This window comes from Cherax quadricarinatus, chromosome 68 (genome assembly GCF_038502225.1).
Source record: "Cherax quadricarinatus isolate ZL_2023a chromosome 68, ASM3850222v1, whole genome shotgun sequence".
In the NCBI taxonomy this organism is placed as follows: Eukaryota; Metazoa; Arthropoda; class Malacostraca; order Decapoda; family Parastacidae; genus Cherax; species Cherax quadricarinatus.
The window spans coordinates 12,128,838-12,143,719 of record NC_091359.1 but is presented as its reverse complement, the minus strand read 5'-3'; the positions used below and the strand labels follow the sequence as shown (position 1 = coordinate 12,143,719).

Here is a 14,882-nt window from a genome sequence, read left to right as displayed (position 1 = left end):
TATATATATATATATATATATATATATATATATATATATATATATATATATATATATATATATATAAAATGTCGTGCCGAATAGGCAGAACTTGCGATCTTGGCTTAAATAGCAACGGTCATCTTGCCATACAGGACAAGTGAAAATTTGAGTATGCAATAATTTCGCCAAAATCATTCTGAACCTAACGAAAAAAATATATTTCACTGTGTTTGTTTAGTATTAAATTACTGTAAACAAATCTAAAATATATTTAGTTGGGTTAGGCTAAAATAAATTGCACTTGTTATAATAAGGTTAGGTAAGTTTTCTAAGATTCTTTTGGTGCAAAATTAAATTTTTTTACATTAACATTAAAGAAAAAAATATATCTTTAAACGTATAAGAGAAAATTTTAGAAAGGACTTAATTGTAAATGAGTTCTTGCTAACTGACCAGTTTTACATATTCGGCACGACATAATATATATATATATATATATATATATATATATATATATATATATATATATATATCTATATATATATATATATATATATATATATATATATATATGTGTGTGTGTGTGTGTGTGTGTGCGCGCGTTTATATGTGCGTGCGTGCGCGTGCGCTTACATAATTGTTCACCTAATTGTGTTTGCAGGGGTAGTCATAACTCCTGGCCCCGCCTCGTCACTCGTCGCTACTAGTTCCTCTCTCCCTGCTCCATGAACTTTATCATACCTCTTCTTAAAGATATGTATGGATCCTGCCTCCACTACATCAATTTCCAGACTATTCCACTTACTGACAACTCAATGCCTGAAGAAATACTTCCTAACACCCCCCTGACTCATCCGAGTCTTCAACTTCCTATTGTGACCCCTTGTTGCTGTGTCCCATCTCTGGAACATCGTCTCCCTGTCCACCTTATCTATTCCTCACAGTATTTTATATGTTATCGTGTCATCCCTAGCCCTTCTGTTCTCCAGTGTTGTCAGGTGTGTGTACTCACCTAATTGTGGTTGCAGGGGTCGATTCACAGCTCCTGGCCCCGCCTCTTCACTGACCGCTACTAGGTCACTCTTCCTCCTCCATGAGCTTTATTATACCTCTTCTTAAAGCTATGTATGGATCCTGCTTCCACTATATCACTTCGCAGACTATTCCACTTCCTGATAACTCTGTGACTGAAGAAATATTTCTTAACATCCCTGTGATTCATCTGAGTCTTCAACTTTCAACTGTGACCCCTTGTTGCTGTGTCCCATCTCTGGAACATCCTGTCTCTGTCCACCTTGTCGATTCCTCTCAGTATTTTATTTTTCGTTATCATATCCTCCCTATCTCTCCTGTCCTCCAGTGTCATCAGGTCAATTTCCCTTAACCTCTCCTCGTGGGACATACCCCTTAGCTCCGGAACTAGTTTTGTTGCAAACCTTTGCACTTTGTCTAGTTTCCTTACGTGCTCGGCTAGGTGTGGCTTCCAAACTGGTGCCGCATACTCCAATATGGGCCTAACGTACACAGTGTACAGGGTCCTGAACGATTCCTTATTAAGATGTCGGAATGTTGTTCTGAGGTTTGCTAATCGTCCATATGCTACATCAGTTATTTGGTTGATTTGCGCCTCAGGAGATGTGTCCGGTGTTATACTCACCCCAAAATCCTTTTCCTTGAGTGAGGTTTGTAGTCTCTGGCCCCCTAGACTGTACTCCGTCTGGGGTCTTCTTTGTCCTTCCCCAATCTTCATGACTTTGCACTTGGTGGGGTTGAACTCCAGGAGCCAATTGCTGAACTAGTCCTGCAGGTTGTCCAGATCCCTTTGTAGTACTGCCTGGTCTTCGATCGAATGAACTCTTCTCATCAACTTCACGTCATCTGCAAACAGGGACACCTCGGAGTTTATTCCTTCCGTCATGTCGTTCACAAATACCAGAAACAGCACTGGTCCTAGGACTGACCCCTGTGGGACCCCGCTGGTCACAGGTGCCCACTCTGACACCTCGCCACGTACCATGACTCGCTGCTGTCTTCCTGACAAGTATTCCCTGATCCATTGTAGTGCCTTCCCTGTTATCCCTGCTTGGTCCTCCAGTTTTTGCACTAATCTCTTGTGTGGTACTATGTCAAACGCCTTCTTGCAGTCCAAGAAAGTGCAATCTACCCACCCCTCTCTCTCTTGTCTTACTGCTGTCACCATGTCATAGAACTCCAGTAGGTTTGTGACACAGGATTTCCCATCCCTGAAACCATGTTGGCTGCTGTTGATGAGATCATTCCTTTCTAGGTGTTCCACCACTTTTCTCCTGATAATCTTCTCCATGACTTTGCATACTGTACATGTCAGTGACACTGGTCTGTAGTTTAGTGCTTCATGTCTGTCTCCTTTTTAAAAGATTGGAACTACATTTGCTGTCTTCCATGCCTCAGGCAATCTCCCTGTTTCGATAGATGCATTGAATATTGTTGTTAGGGGTACACATAGCATCTCTGCTCCCTCTCTCAGGACCCATGGAGAGATGTTATCTGGCCCCATTGTCTTTGAGGTATCTAGCTCACTCAGAAGCCTCTTCACTTCTTCCTCTGTTGTGTGTACTGTGTCCAGCACCTGCTGGTGTGCCCCACCTCTCCATCTTTCTGGAGCCCCTTCTGTCTCCTCTGTGAACACTTCTTTGAATCTCTTGCTGAGTTCCTCACATACCTCACGGTCATTTCTTGTTGTCTCTCCTCCTTCCTTAGCCTGATTACCTGGTCCTTGACTGTTGTTTTCCTCCTGATGTGGCTATATAACAGCTTCGGGTCAGATTTGGCTTTCGCTGCTATGTCGTTTTTATATTGTCGTTGGGCCTCCCTTCTCATCTGTGCATATTCGTTTCTGGCTCTACGACTGCTCTCCTTATTCTCCTGGGTCCTTTGCCTTCTATATTTCTTCCATTCCCTAGCACACTTGGTTTTTGCCTCCTTGCACCTTTGGGTGAACCATGGGCTCATCCTGGCTTTTTCATTATTCCTGTTTCCCTTGGGTACAAACCTCTATTCAGCCTCCTTGCACATTGTTGTTGCTACATATTCCATCATCTCATTAACTGGCTTCCCTGCCAGTTCTCTGTCCCACTGAACCTCGTTTAGGAAGTTCATCATTCCCGTGTAGTCCCCTTTCTTGTAGTTTGGCTTCATTTGTCCGGGCCTTCCTGCTTCCCCCTCCACTTGTAGCTCTACTGTGTATTCGAAGCTCAAAACCACATGATCGCTGGCCCCAAGGAGTCTTTCATATATGATGTCCTCAATATCTTCACTACTCAAGGTGAATACTAAGTCCAGTCTTGCTGGTTCATCCTCTCCTCTCTCTCTTGTAGTGTCCCTTACGTGTTGGTACATGAAGTTTTCCAGTACCACCTCCATCATCTTAGCCTTCCATGTATCTTGGCCCCCATGTGGCTCCAAGTTCTCCCAGTCGATCTCCTTGTGGTTAAAGTTACCCATGACCAGGAGCTTTGCCCTGCATGCATGAGCTCTTCTGGCCACTGCAGCCAGTGTGTCAACCACCGCTCTATTACTCTCGTCATACTCTTGCCCTGGCCTCCTGCTGTTCTGTGGTGGGTTATACATCACTGCAATTACCACCTTGGGACCTCCAGCGTGAAGCGTTCCCGCTATGTAATCACTTTCTTCTCCGCTGTTTCCTCTCTCCAGCTCATCAAAATTCCATCAGTTTTTGATCAGCAGTGCCACCCCTCCACCCCCCCCCCACTGTTCCTTCTGTCTTTCCTCAGGATCTGGTATCCCATTGGAAAGATGGCATCTGTTATCATACCTGTAAGCTTGGTTTCTGTGAGAGCTATGATGTCCGGTGATGCCTCTTTGATTCTTTCTTGCCACTCCTCCCACTTGTTTGTTATTCCATCAGCGTTTGTGTACCATACCTTCAGTTTCCTTTCCAACACTGTGGCTTGGGGGGCCTGTGGGGGTGGGAGACCTGGTAGCATACTGTGGGATTCTATAGTTGGGGGTTTGGTTGAAGCTGTGGGTATGGATTATAGTGTGTGTTGGGATGGTGTGATAGGTTGTGGGGTTCTGAAGATAGTTGTGTGTGTACTTGCCCTTGCTGCTCTGACCTCTGCTGGTTCCATCCTTGTCTCCTTTCCTAGCTCCTTTCACTTTTTTGTCCTCTCCCTCAGCTGCTGTCGCTCTGTATTCTGTCTCTGCCTAGGAACACCTTCTACTCTTCCAATTTTTTCAACCGTGGTTTCTCTTGGAGGATCCTGTTCCACACTGTTTCTGTCCTGAGAATCAGCTTGATCGGTCAGTTTCTCCCCTTCAAGTACCCCCCTATTCTCTGAAAATTTACAATCTCGTCCATGTCTTCTCCCCCTATTTCTGTGATGATTTTCTTAATCTCCTTTCTTTCTTCCTGCCGTCTTTCAGTGTGTGTCCTTTCCTCTCTCTCCTGAAGCCCATGGATAAACGCTGATTTTGCCCTTTCCTCCTCCCATTGCCTCTCCCTCTGTGACTCTGGTTCCTGTCTGTATGTGGTCATTTTCTCTTGGTAGCATGGTTGTACCTCAGCAATCGACCTATCTCCCTCTCCATCCGCACCCAGCTGCTCTTCCCTTTCACTCCTTGGCCCTTCTTTGCAAGCTGATGTGACCTTAGCATAATTCATATCTCCTTCCTGTTCAGCCTCTCAGCTTCATATGCTGTGTCTTCTCTGGTCACTGCCCCTGAGACTTGCCTCAGCCTGTTTACTTCAAATTCTAGGACCCTTACCCTGGCTACTGCAGTTTCGACTTGTGCCTCCTAATTCTTCGTCTCCTTCTCCAACCTCTTTTCCAATTTCACAGAGTGCTCTTTCTCCATTTTTTTCAGAAAGCTCTCCTAATTTTCTCTCCCATTCTTGTTCCATCCTTTTCCACTGCTCCTCCATCCATTCCTCCCTACCAGTGCCAATGTCATTTGATCCCTGATTCCTGCGAGTCCCAACCATTTTTTTTAGTGAAAGAGAGAGAAGGGAAAGGTAGAAGGAGAGGGGGAGAGTGAGAAGGGAAAGGGGGAGAGAGTGAGAGAAAGAGTGAGAAGGGGAGGGTAGAAGGAGAGAGGGGGAGAGTGAGATGGGGAAAATGGGGAAGAGAGAGTGAGAGAAGGGAAAGGTAAGAGAGAGAGGGGGGAGAGTGAGAAGGAAAAAGGGGGAGAGAAAGAGTGATAGAGGGGGAGAGGGAGAGAAGGGAAAGATAGGAGAGGGAGAGAGTGAGAAGGGAAAAGGGGGAAGAGAGTGAGAGAGAGAAGAGAGGGGAGGGAAAGGGGGAAGGGGAGAGAAAGAGTGAGAGAGGGGGAGAGGGAGAGAAGGGAAAGATGGAAGGAGAGAGGGGGAGAGTGAGAAGGAAAAAGGGGGAAGTGAGAGGGAGAGGGGAAGGAGAGAGGGGGCAAAGAGAGGGGAGAGAGAGGGGGAGAGACGATGGGGGAGAGAAGGGAGGGTTAGAGGGTCAATTCACAGGAAGGTGTGAAATCCTGTATGTGTGTGTGTGTGTGCTACAGCTATTCAAGTGTCTAACAGCAGATCCTGTACTCACCTAGTGTGTGTGTGTGTGTGTGTGTGCATGTGTTTATGTAAGCAGTCCTAATTTCCCACGTATGTACTACATATGTATTGCATATGTACCCAATCTCTTGGTTCCCACTGTATACTAGGCCTCGCCTGTGTGTGTGCCACTACCTCTCATTAACTGCTTAACTCTCCTACACCTCAATAAATTCTATTTAATGCCAGTAATTTCTGCTTATTCTAATTCTGATAGCTTGAGGAGAGTGACCCCCAATTTCGAGCTAGAGACTGGTACTGTTGACCCCATGCAACTCAAACTAGGTGAATATTACGTGCGGCTGGCAGTGGAGTAACGTTGCCGGTCTGTCCAGTTCCTGGGTCCCACGTAGTTGAAGATGCTTGATGCTTCTCTGTAATTTTTCCACTAACTTCCTGTAGGCACTGTAGTCACTAGCTCATCTAATTTTTTCACTCACTCACTGTGTTTACTGACACATCTATACATATCTCTTATCTCCCTGGTCTTGAGTCACACTTATTCTTCAAATACCCCACTGCATTATTATGGGAACACTATTTAGGCCTGACACGACCGTTCACCTTCCTTCCCCCGGCCCCCACTTAGCACTTGGCACTATTTACTATGTTTTCTTTTCTGTGATCACTTATATTTCCTTTTTTCGGGGTTTAAGTGATTATATGCACTCTTATACGTGCACACGCCTATATCCCACACTCTATTTCTTATGGTACAGTCAGAAATTACCACCAAAACACGAGCTCAAACCGCGTGACTCCTCGTGTGTGTGTGTGTGTGTGTGTGTGTGTGTGTACTCACCTAGTTATACTCACCTAGTTAATGTTGCAGGGGTCGTGTCCAAGCTCCTGGCCCCGTCTCTTCACTGGTCGCTACTAGGTCACTCTCCCTGAACCGTGAGCTTTATCGTACCTCTGCTTAAAGCTATGTATGGATCCTGCCTCCACTACACCGTTTCCCAAACTATTCCACTTCCTGACTACTCTGTGGCTGAAGAAATACTTCCTAACATCCCTGTGATCCATCTGTGTCTTCAACTTCCAAATGTGTCCCCTTGTTACTGTGTTCCATCTCTGGAACATCCTGTCTTTGTCTACCTTGTCAATTAGTCTCGGTATTTTGTATGTCGTTATCATGTCCCCCCTATCTCTCCTGTTCTCGAGTGTCGTCCAGTGTGTGTGTGTGTGTGTGTGTGTGTGTGTGTGTGTGTGTGTGTGTGTGTGTGTGTGTGTGTGTGTGTGTGTGTGTGTGTGTGTGTGTGTGTGTGTGTGTATGTGTGTGTGTTTGTGTGTGTGGGGGTGCGGGAGTTGTGAGGGGGAGAGAGGTGGTTAGAGGGAGGAGGGAGACAAGAGTGATGGAGAGGTAGAGAGAGAGTGGTAAGGGAGGGAGAGAGAGAGAAAGGGGGGAAGGGAGGCAGGGAGGAGGGAAAAGCGAGAGAGGGGAGGATGGGTGGGAGGGAGAGGGAGAGAAAAGATCGCGAGAGAAAGAGAGGGGGAAAGGAAGAGAGGGAGGAGGAGGATGGGGAAGACTAGGAGGAAGAGGAGGAGGAGGAGGAGGAGGAGGAGGAGGAGGAGGAGGAGGAGGAGGTAGGTAGGTGGGTAGGTAGGTAGGTAGGTAGGTAGGTAGGTAGGTAGGTAGGTGTGTGTGTGTGTGTGTGTGTGTGTGTGTGTGTGTGTGTGTGTGTGTGTGTGTGTGTGTGTGTGTGTGTGTGTGTGTGTGTTTTTACCATTGTTTTTACGCATACAAAACAATTACATATATACTAGTTCTCTCGAATATTAACATCAAACACATTTCTGGAAGCGGAGAAGAGAGAACGGCTGTGATTCGATGTCACTGGTGCAGGCTGCGAAATGTCGCTAGTCAGGGGAGTTAACGCGCTTCTTGTGATTCGTGAAAGCTTACCTCTGAGATTTAAACATCGGAATCATATCCTTTGGCGTACTCAGAAACAACTCCAAAGACCAGGTAATCAATGGAAAAATGTCAGCCATCACTACAGGTCAATACGTCTCGAAATCTGCACAGTTGATGATACACTAAAAATCATTTCTTGTTAATGGTCTAGATATTGTGTATATAAGGCAGCGGGAAGCGAGGAGACGCCAAGTCACACTCACAACATCGCCATGGTAAGACAAGTTTATATTGTTCTTTCAAGGTTTTGCTGACTGGGTATATTTGTAGTGACAAGTGGTCATTGTGGAGCACGATATCGTATCTGACCACCAGCCAAATTGTTTAGGCAATATACGTAAACCCAGTGTAACAAAATACGTGAGCAAAGTAACATTAATGAAGCGACTCAGAGAAACAGGTTATTCGGACTTGACTCTTGGAAGTGGGAAGGATAGCACAGTTCTAAGTAAGTTTATTCAGGTATACACAAAATACAGAGGGACTTATTTCGACTTAAGCACTCTTCTAGCAAGACAGCGATTGAGAGAGTAAGGGTCAATACGTTTCCTCTTTTATGGGGAGATGGGTCACTCTACACAGTTGGAGACCGATAATGTATTAAAACAGTGTAGATTCAAACATAAGAGTAAGATTGTGAGAGAAGAGTGGCAAAAACTCACAAGGAGACTCTATATTTCTCCTCAGAGGGGGGGATGCAGTTCTACATTTGAAAATGGGAGATTTTTAATATTTTCCCAATAATGGAGTAACCTGAAGATTCGTTACTTATGTAAGGAAAGCATTTAATTACAGTTATCCAAAACTTTAAACAAGTTATGCAGATTAAGCAAGTTTTATAATTCGTAAATTTCAACAAGGTCAGTTAAGGATGTTAGGTTACTTTTGGTGCGAAATATAAACAAAATATCAAATTTTATATAATATTAATTGTTTTTCCCATGGGTAATCCCGTAAATTTTGTGACTTGCAGTTATTTGAAACTCATAGTTACCCATATGCAAAAACAGGATCGTTGGCGAGGAAGGATCTCTTGCTGTTTGCATTTCAATATGTATCTCTAACTCGCAGCATTTTCACAATTTCAGAGTATTGTCAGTCTGGTGCTGGTACTTGTGACGCTGGTCCGGCTTGCCGAATCTGAAGGAAAACCTGAACTTTTTAGGGAAGATTACAATCGATACTCCATCAGAAGCTCTCTCAACAGAAGAACCCTAAATAGTGGCGCTGACGTTGGAGGTGGACTCCCTAATGACGCTCATGGAGGAAGCCTGCTTAGTGCCCCTCACAAGGACGGAGTCGTACTTAATGGCGTTCATGACGGAGGTTTTCTTAACGACGCTTACAACCGAGGACTGTTCAATGGAGTTCACAGCAGGTTTGTAGGAGAAAAAGGAGTATATGCTCCACCGGGTGGTTACTTTCACTATGGACGACAAAATGACCTATTTAGAAGTGGAACATTGGGATTTATTGGAAGTGTACACAAAGGATTTGGTGGAGGCATGGTAAGAGGGCACATGGTCGTATCAGGAACAAGACATGGTGGCTCTGTTGGACTTGGAGGCACCATAGGATCAAAATTTGAGAGAAGAAATGGCGAAGGAAACGTTGCTGGGTTCGGCAGAGGTATCTCTTACGACGGTAGACACGTGGCTAAATTCGCTACCAGCGTCAATCACTTCAGTCTTGGAACACCACTGGCGGTGTATGGCGGCGGTATTCTCCTTAACGGCAAAACAGTCTTACACAGAGGCTTCTTGGATGTTCAATCTGCCGGTACTTATGGACCAGGAAGATCTCTTGGAGTTCTCTCTTTAGGTTACGGAAGGTCGTTTGCTGCTCATAACGGGTTATATGGCTCTGGGAGACCTTATGAAGCTCTCCTTTCAGTCTTTCGAAAGTCTGCTAATTTTCACGACTCAAGGAATCTTCTCGGATCTCACAGCCCAGGATTTGAAAGATTCTTCGGTGTTCATTCTTGCGTTGGAAATTTTTATGGAAGAGGTTATGGAAGAAATTGAAAATAAATCTTTGTATATTATACAATGAGTAGTCTTGTACAGGGCGACCGAGGCATCTGAGTGTAGTTTCAGAATTTCTTTGTTATTTGTTTTACCCATGTTATTTATAATAATAAAATATATGTCAATTCTGAGAATATTATTTCCCTCAAATTTTTGCAGTTGTTATATTTATAACTGCAGGATTTAATGATACGATTAAAAACACAAGGAAATAATGATCTGGATGAATAATCCCTTTATCCATACTCACCTCAGGATTTATCATCCCGTCATAAGATGCCATATATAAAATGGTAATATTTACCCACAGTACATTGGTAACGACTCAAGAGGTTTATGGTATTTTATCAAAAGTCGTTTCGTCTTCCAGGAATGTTACCAAGTTTGACATGTGAGTATTATTCTTCACCGTGCTAAATACCACGCTAAATACTCAGTACACACATACTCACCTATGTACTCCCACATCATAACTACGTCAATCACTTTGAACCTTTTATCCATTGTTGACAGGAATATAATTGAACCATTGTTTTCACAAAAATCATTTTAGACTATATGAATATAACCTTTGTCTTATACAAATTTAATGCACTTATAATTAATAATCTACTGTTCAACTATGAAATAATTACTGTCCTACTGTACAACTATGATAAAATCCTTAGTATTAAGTAGTCTGTAAATCAATAATGTTAAGTTGGCCCACAATGCCTAGGCATAATAGAGGCTCTCTTTGCATTGCAACCCACTATTGTAAATATAAAATCTCAATGTGCTGTTTGCAAAGACATGAAATAAATAAATAAATATTTGCTGGTTTACCCACTGATGTTATCGGAGGTTATACTTGCGATGCTCAAGTTACTCACAGCTAGTGTCGTCTAGATTACAGTTTGATTGGCTTATCGCGAGAACTTTTATTATCAGCTTCGTTGTGGTGTTGTATAGGATTTTCTATTATCCTGGTTGGATGGTTAACTGGATTTAAAAAAAAAATCCTATATGTTAGAAAAAATGAAAATATTCGAAAATAGTGAAATATAAAAGTTCCTCATTTCAAATGTATTCAAAAAATTCTCAATATTTGCCTTAAAATGAAGTTTGGAGAGAAAGTTTGATTATCAGACAATAAACTACACGAATCAGTCTGCCTGGAACCTGTTGCCCTGACCACCAGACAAGTAAACTTTAATTCCTATAATAGGGATTAAAGACTTTGTAGATAGAATCGCATCCTCTCCTCATGTATTATGTAACCTAATGATTACTAATCTCTGAACGAATTGATAGTCACTGGAGGACGAAATGTCTTCGAATATAACACAGTTAGTCCCCCCATTGTGCCGTTACTATCATCGCTCATTATAATCTTCATAATCATCCTCTTTTTCATCTCGGTAGCTTAATAAAAAAAATTAAGAGTACTTGTACAAGGACCATAATACGCTTTAAACACATTTTGCAACCAATGTTCTCTAGCAAATTCAGCGGCAGCTTCATAACACGTGGAATTTTGTTATTAAATTAAAAAATACGCCTTAAATCAGTATGGGTCACATAACGCTTCCCAATTTTTCCAATACGAAAACATTGTTTTGCGAGTGAAGGAAAAAAAACCGCAAGAATGGCCCGCCTGAAGGTCGACTTGTGTTGTTGATAGTGCTGTGTCACTCACGTTAGACGAAATGAGGTCAATCACACCTAGTTCAAATGTTTTAGGAAAAACGCATTTGTATTTATTTATTCTTGTGTGTGAGAGCCGATTAGATTAGTCAATGGGTTTTAACGCAGACAACAGCTTCATTACTGAGAGGGCAGTTATTAAAGAACGTAGGATTGAGCCTCCACCACTCCTTGCACTGAGCTTAGTGTTTCACAGAACAAACCAACCCAACTCTAAGTGTATATATACACTTAGAGTTTGGTTTAATACCTGTTTCAGGGTTTAAAGTATTTATGACCCTCGTAAAGCTATTTAGCTTTACGAAAAAGGAAGTAAAGCTACCAAGAAGAGGAAAGATCGTAGACACGAGAGTAACGTGTGTGTATCACAGCAAACAACACTTTCGTACATAAATTCACAGCGACTTACCAATCGCCTTCAAATTTTCAACCCTGGTGAACTATAACCAGGGAAAGGTTTACGAAACAGTTGTCACGTAAAGGCGCTCTCTGGTCATTGTAACATACGTCAGATCGAAAAGTACTTCGATGTTACAATTACTACCATTAGTGCTAATTGGGTACCTCTAATTCTCAGAGAAGAGAATAAATGTTTTTTAGGGGAAACTCTAGGAATTTCTCCAGGGAATTGTTTAAATATTTTTCCCCTCCCACCTCGTATATGTATTTGTGTGGATATTATATAATACAACATTAGCAACGACAACGTTGTAGTTATTGTAGCAAAAACATTTTCTTCTGGCGAGCATGCGATGTAGTCCTCATTGAATCAGAAAACCCAGAAACGCGTTCTAGTGCCCACATAGCTCTGGGATCAGTTTCTGGAGCTGTTAATGGATATATACAATGAATTTAGTAGATATATTTATTTATAACACGGCATAAGAACAAATCACAAACATTTCCATTATTATTATTATTATTATTATTATTATTATTATTATTATTATTATTATTGCTGTTGTTTCTTACCCGGGAGTCAACAATCTCGATACAGTCAAGCGAGAGTTTTCATTCCCAACGTAATATAAAAAAAATCAATGTCCTATTATCTGAGAAAGCTATTGTTGATCGTGACATCCGGTTGTGAAAGAGACTCGACTGGGGAGGGAGTACCACATGGTCAGCCGAGAGCAAAGGTCTTAAAATTAAGTTTATAAATAAAACTGAAGAAATGAAGCAGATATAAAATACTGTAAATCTTTAACATAGATTGGATTTGCAGCGACTGATTTTAACTGCAATAATTTTGATAAAGAAAGGATGCAGGCTAGCACTGGTTTGACAATAGAATTATAGATGAGTGGAACAAAATGCTAAATAGCTGGTAGAACGACTGTTCGTATAGTGCAAGAGTTTCGTTCAAAGTAGAGCTTTATCATGATTGGTAAAGCTCTACCCAGAGCGAAATTTCATTTATTATAAAGCAGTGATCTGACCCAAGTGTCTTTACACCATACTAGTCGCCAATAGCGTCAAATAACATCTTTAAAAATAATAATAATACATGAGTGGGAACAAGGTGTGAGTGGGACTTGTTTACCATGGGCTGGTACTACAGTGCTCCTCTTATGCTTGTGGTTTATTCGTTAGGGAAAATAAAACTGACACGATTGTCATAAGGTGATCTGTTCAGTGATTCCGGTGCTCTGACTGGGACACGGCAAGACTATGTCTAAAGACATGGGAAATTGTCCTAGCTGATGGCTGAGCGCAGCACCTGCGACCACTAGCTTGTCCATTTTTTAAATGGGTGGACCGGTATGTCAATGGAGTTAGAAAAAAAATAGTCTCGGGGCTATGGTTGCCATTAAGCCTGATTCCCATCGTCTATGTGGAGTTAAAATTACCTTGTAAAATACTAATCTCAGAAGGCTAGTTGACAGCTTGTGCAAGTGTTCCCACTCTCTGTTCAGGGATATTTACCACCTGTAAATATAAGCTTGGGATATTGAATTTTCACATCCAACTAGACTGAGAGGAGAAAAATCAGTGCTGCCAAGAGAGTAATTATCCGTCATTAGATGAATGTGCTACACCTAAAAGTTACGAAACACAGATGTGCAACACAACAAGAAGCGTAGTTGCAGCTTAATACAATTGCAAGTTTCATTATTTTCTTAATAGTGAAATATAACATAATCTACATCTATTTGCAGTAATGTTTTGGCGTGTTTTTCATACACACCTATGCAAAACAACCACTGTGAAAGAATAGTGAAATTCCAAGCGCTTTCGTGACTTCTCACGTTATCAAGGAACTACATATAATTCCTTGGTAATGTGTGAAGTCACGAAAGCGCTTGGAATTTCACTATTTTTTCTCAGTGGTTGTTTTGCATATTTTGATATCACCTGTTTACTGTGATCTTATTGCATACACACCTATGTATGTGAGCATATATATACTTTTACGTATATACCCTGTGATACTGTTATACATTTAATTCTTTGAAGGTATAAAAGTTTCTATGTCCGTTTTATATTTACACGTTTGTGGTCGCAAGTAATTTTATCAGATTTAAAGTATGTTAACTGATCACGGGTCATAACATCTGTATTTAACCTTTAAATACCAGAAAAAGCTGTTATGTATGCTAGTACTATATTCTGTAATCGGTTAGAGGTGACGGTACACGACTTTCATATATTTTTTTCCTACAGTATATATTATTTAGTAATGTAAGTTAATTTAAGAATAAATAAGGTGTAAATGGAATGTCGAACTGGATTATTCCTTCTTCAAAAAAACATTTCCTTTTAAATTATTTAACTTAAATAAACCGCACAGGTTGAATTGCTTAAATTGTGGCATTTTTGTTAACATACGTTAATTATTACTTTACTAATATTAATATTCATAATAGGTTTCCAGTACTACTGTTTAGTCTGTGTGTTATAGGAGGCCTGAGCTTGCTACCATCTGCAGCTCATAAGACTGCCATCCCCACGAGCCCCTTTGGGGCGGTGCAGATGGCAGACCAGAGGCCTAGCTTCTCCCTACGAGCCCCGTGAGGGCGGGGAATGTGGCTAGGCCTGGGGACAGTTGGTCCCAAAGATAAGGGGGTACTTGTACCTCCTCCCATGGGAGACTTAAGTCTCGAGACACTCCCCAGATAGGGAGCCAAGGCCGGGTCACCACTACTTGGAAAAGACCCGGGCCGGGAGAATACCGGCGAAAAAAAAAAAAAAAAGTCTGTGTGTGTGAGAGAGAGAGAGTACTCGTCATCTAGGCTGGTTTGTGGTTCGGTGTTCCAAGACGGGCCGAAACGTCTTCATAAGGTTCCTAAATTGAGGGATTTTGGGGATTTGTTTCGGCTACGGTGTTGTGACTGCTGATTTTGTCTGGCTAGTAGCATTTCGACCGATTTACCGCGAGGACAGTTGTCTGTCAGTCATCATACAACATAATCTGAGCTAAGTTCTGAAACTACAAAGTAATTATTTATAGAAATGCATTAAGGGTTCTGTGATTAATTATATTAAGGTAAAGACATTAATGAAATCCAATTAAATTTCATAAGAAATATAATTTAATTATTTACCAATAAAATGCAGTAAAAGTTGAAAGCTCTATAATTTTACACATTTAAATGGTGATTCTTTGTAAATACCTAAAGAGCTGAATCGGATGAAAGGCTTTCAGCACCATTTAAATAAACTCTTTATTGAGAGATATTATGTTTGTCAGGTA

The 14,882-nt window shown here is 41.7% G+C and overlaps 1 protein-coding gene across 1 annotated transcript; it reads left to right on the top strand.

Annotated features, from left to right (window-relative positions):
- The first annotated feature begins 7,538 nt into the window (after window positions 1–7,538).
- Window positions 7,539–9,628, top strand: LOC128697897 (uncharacterized). Its single transcript, XM_070099510.1, has 2 exons — window positions 7,539–7,690; window positions 8,564–9,628. The coding sequence occupies exons 1-2, from the start codon at window positions 7,688–7,690 to the stop codon at window positions 9,497–9,499; spliced, it is 939 nt and encodes a 312-aa protein (XP_069955611.1). The 5' UTR covers window positions 7,539–7,687; the 3' UTR covers window positions 9,500–9,628.
- The last annotated feature ends 5,254 nt before the right edge of the window (window positions 9,629–14,882 follow it).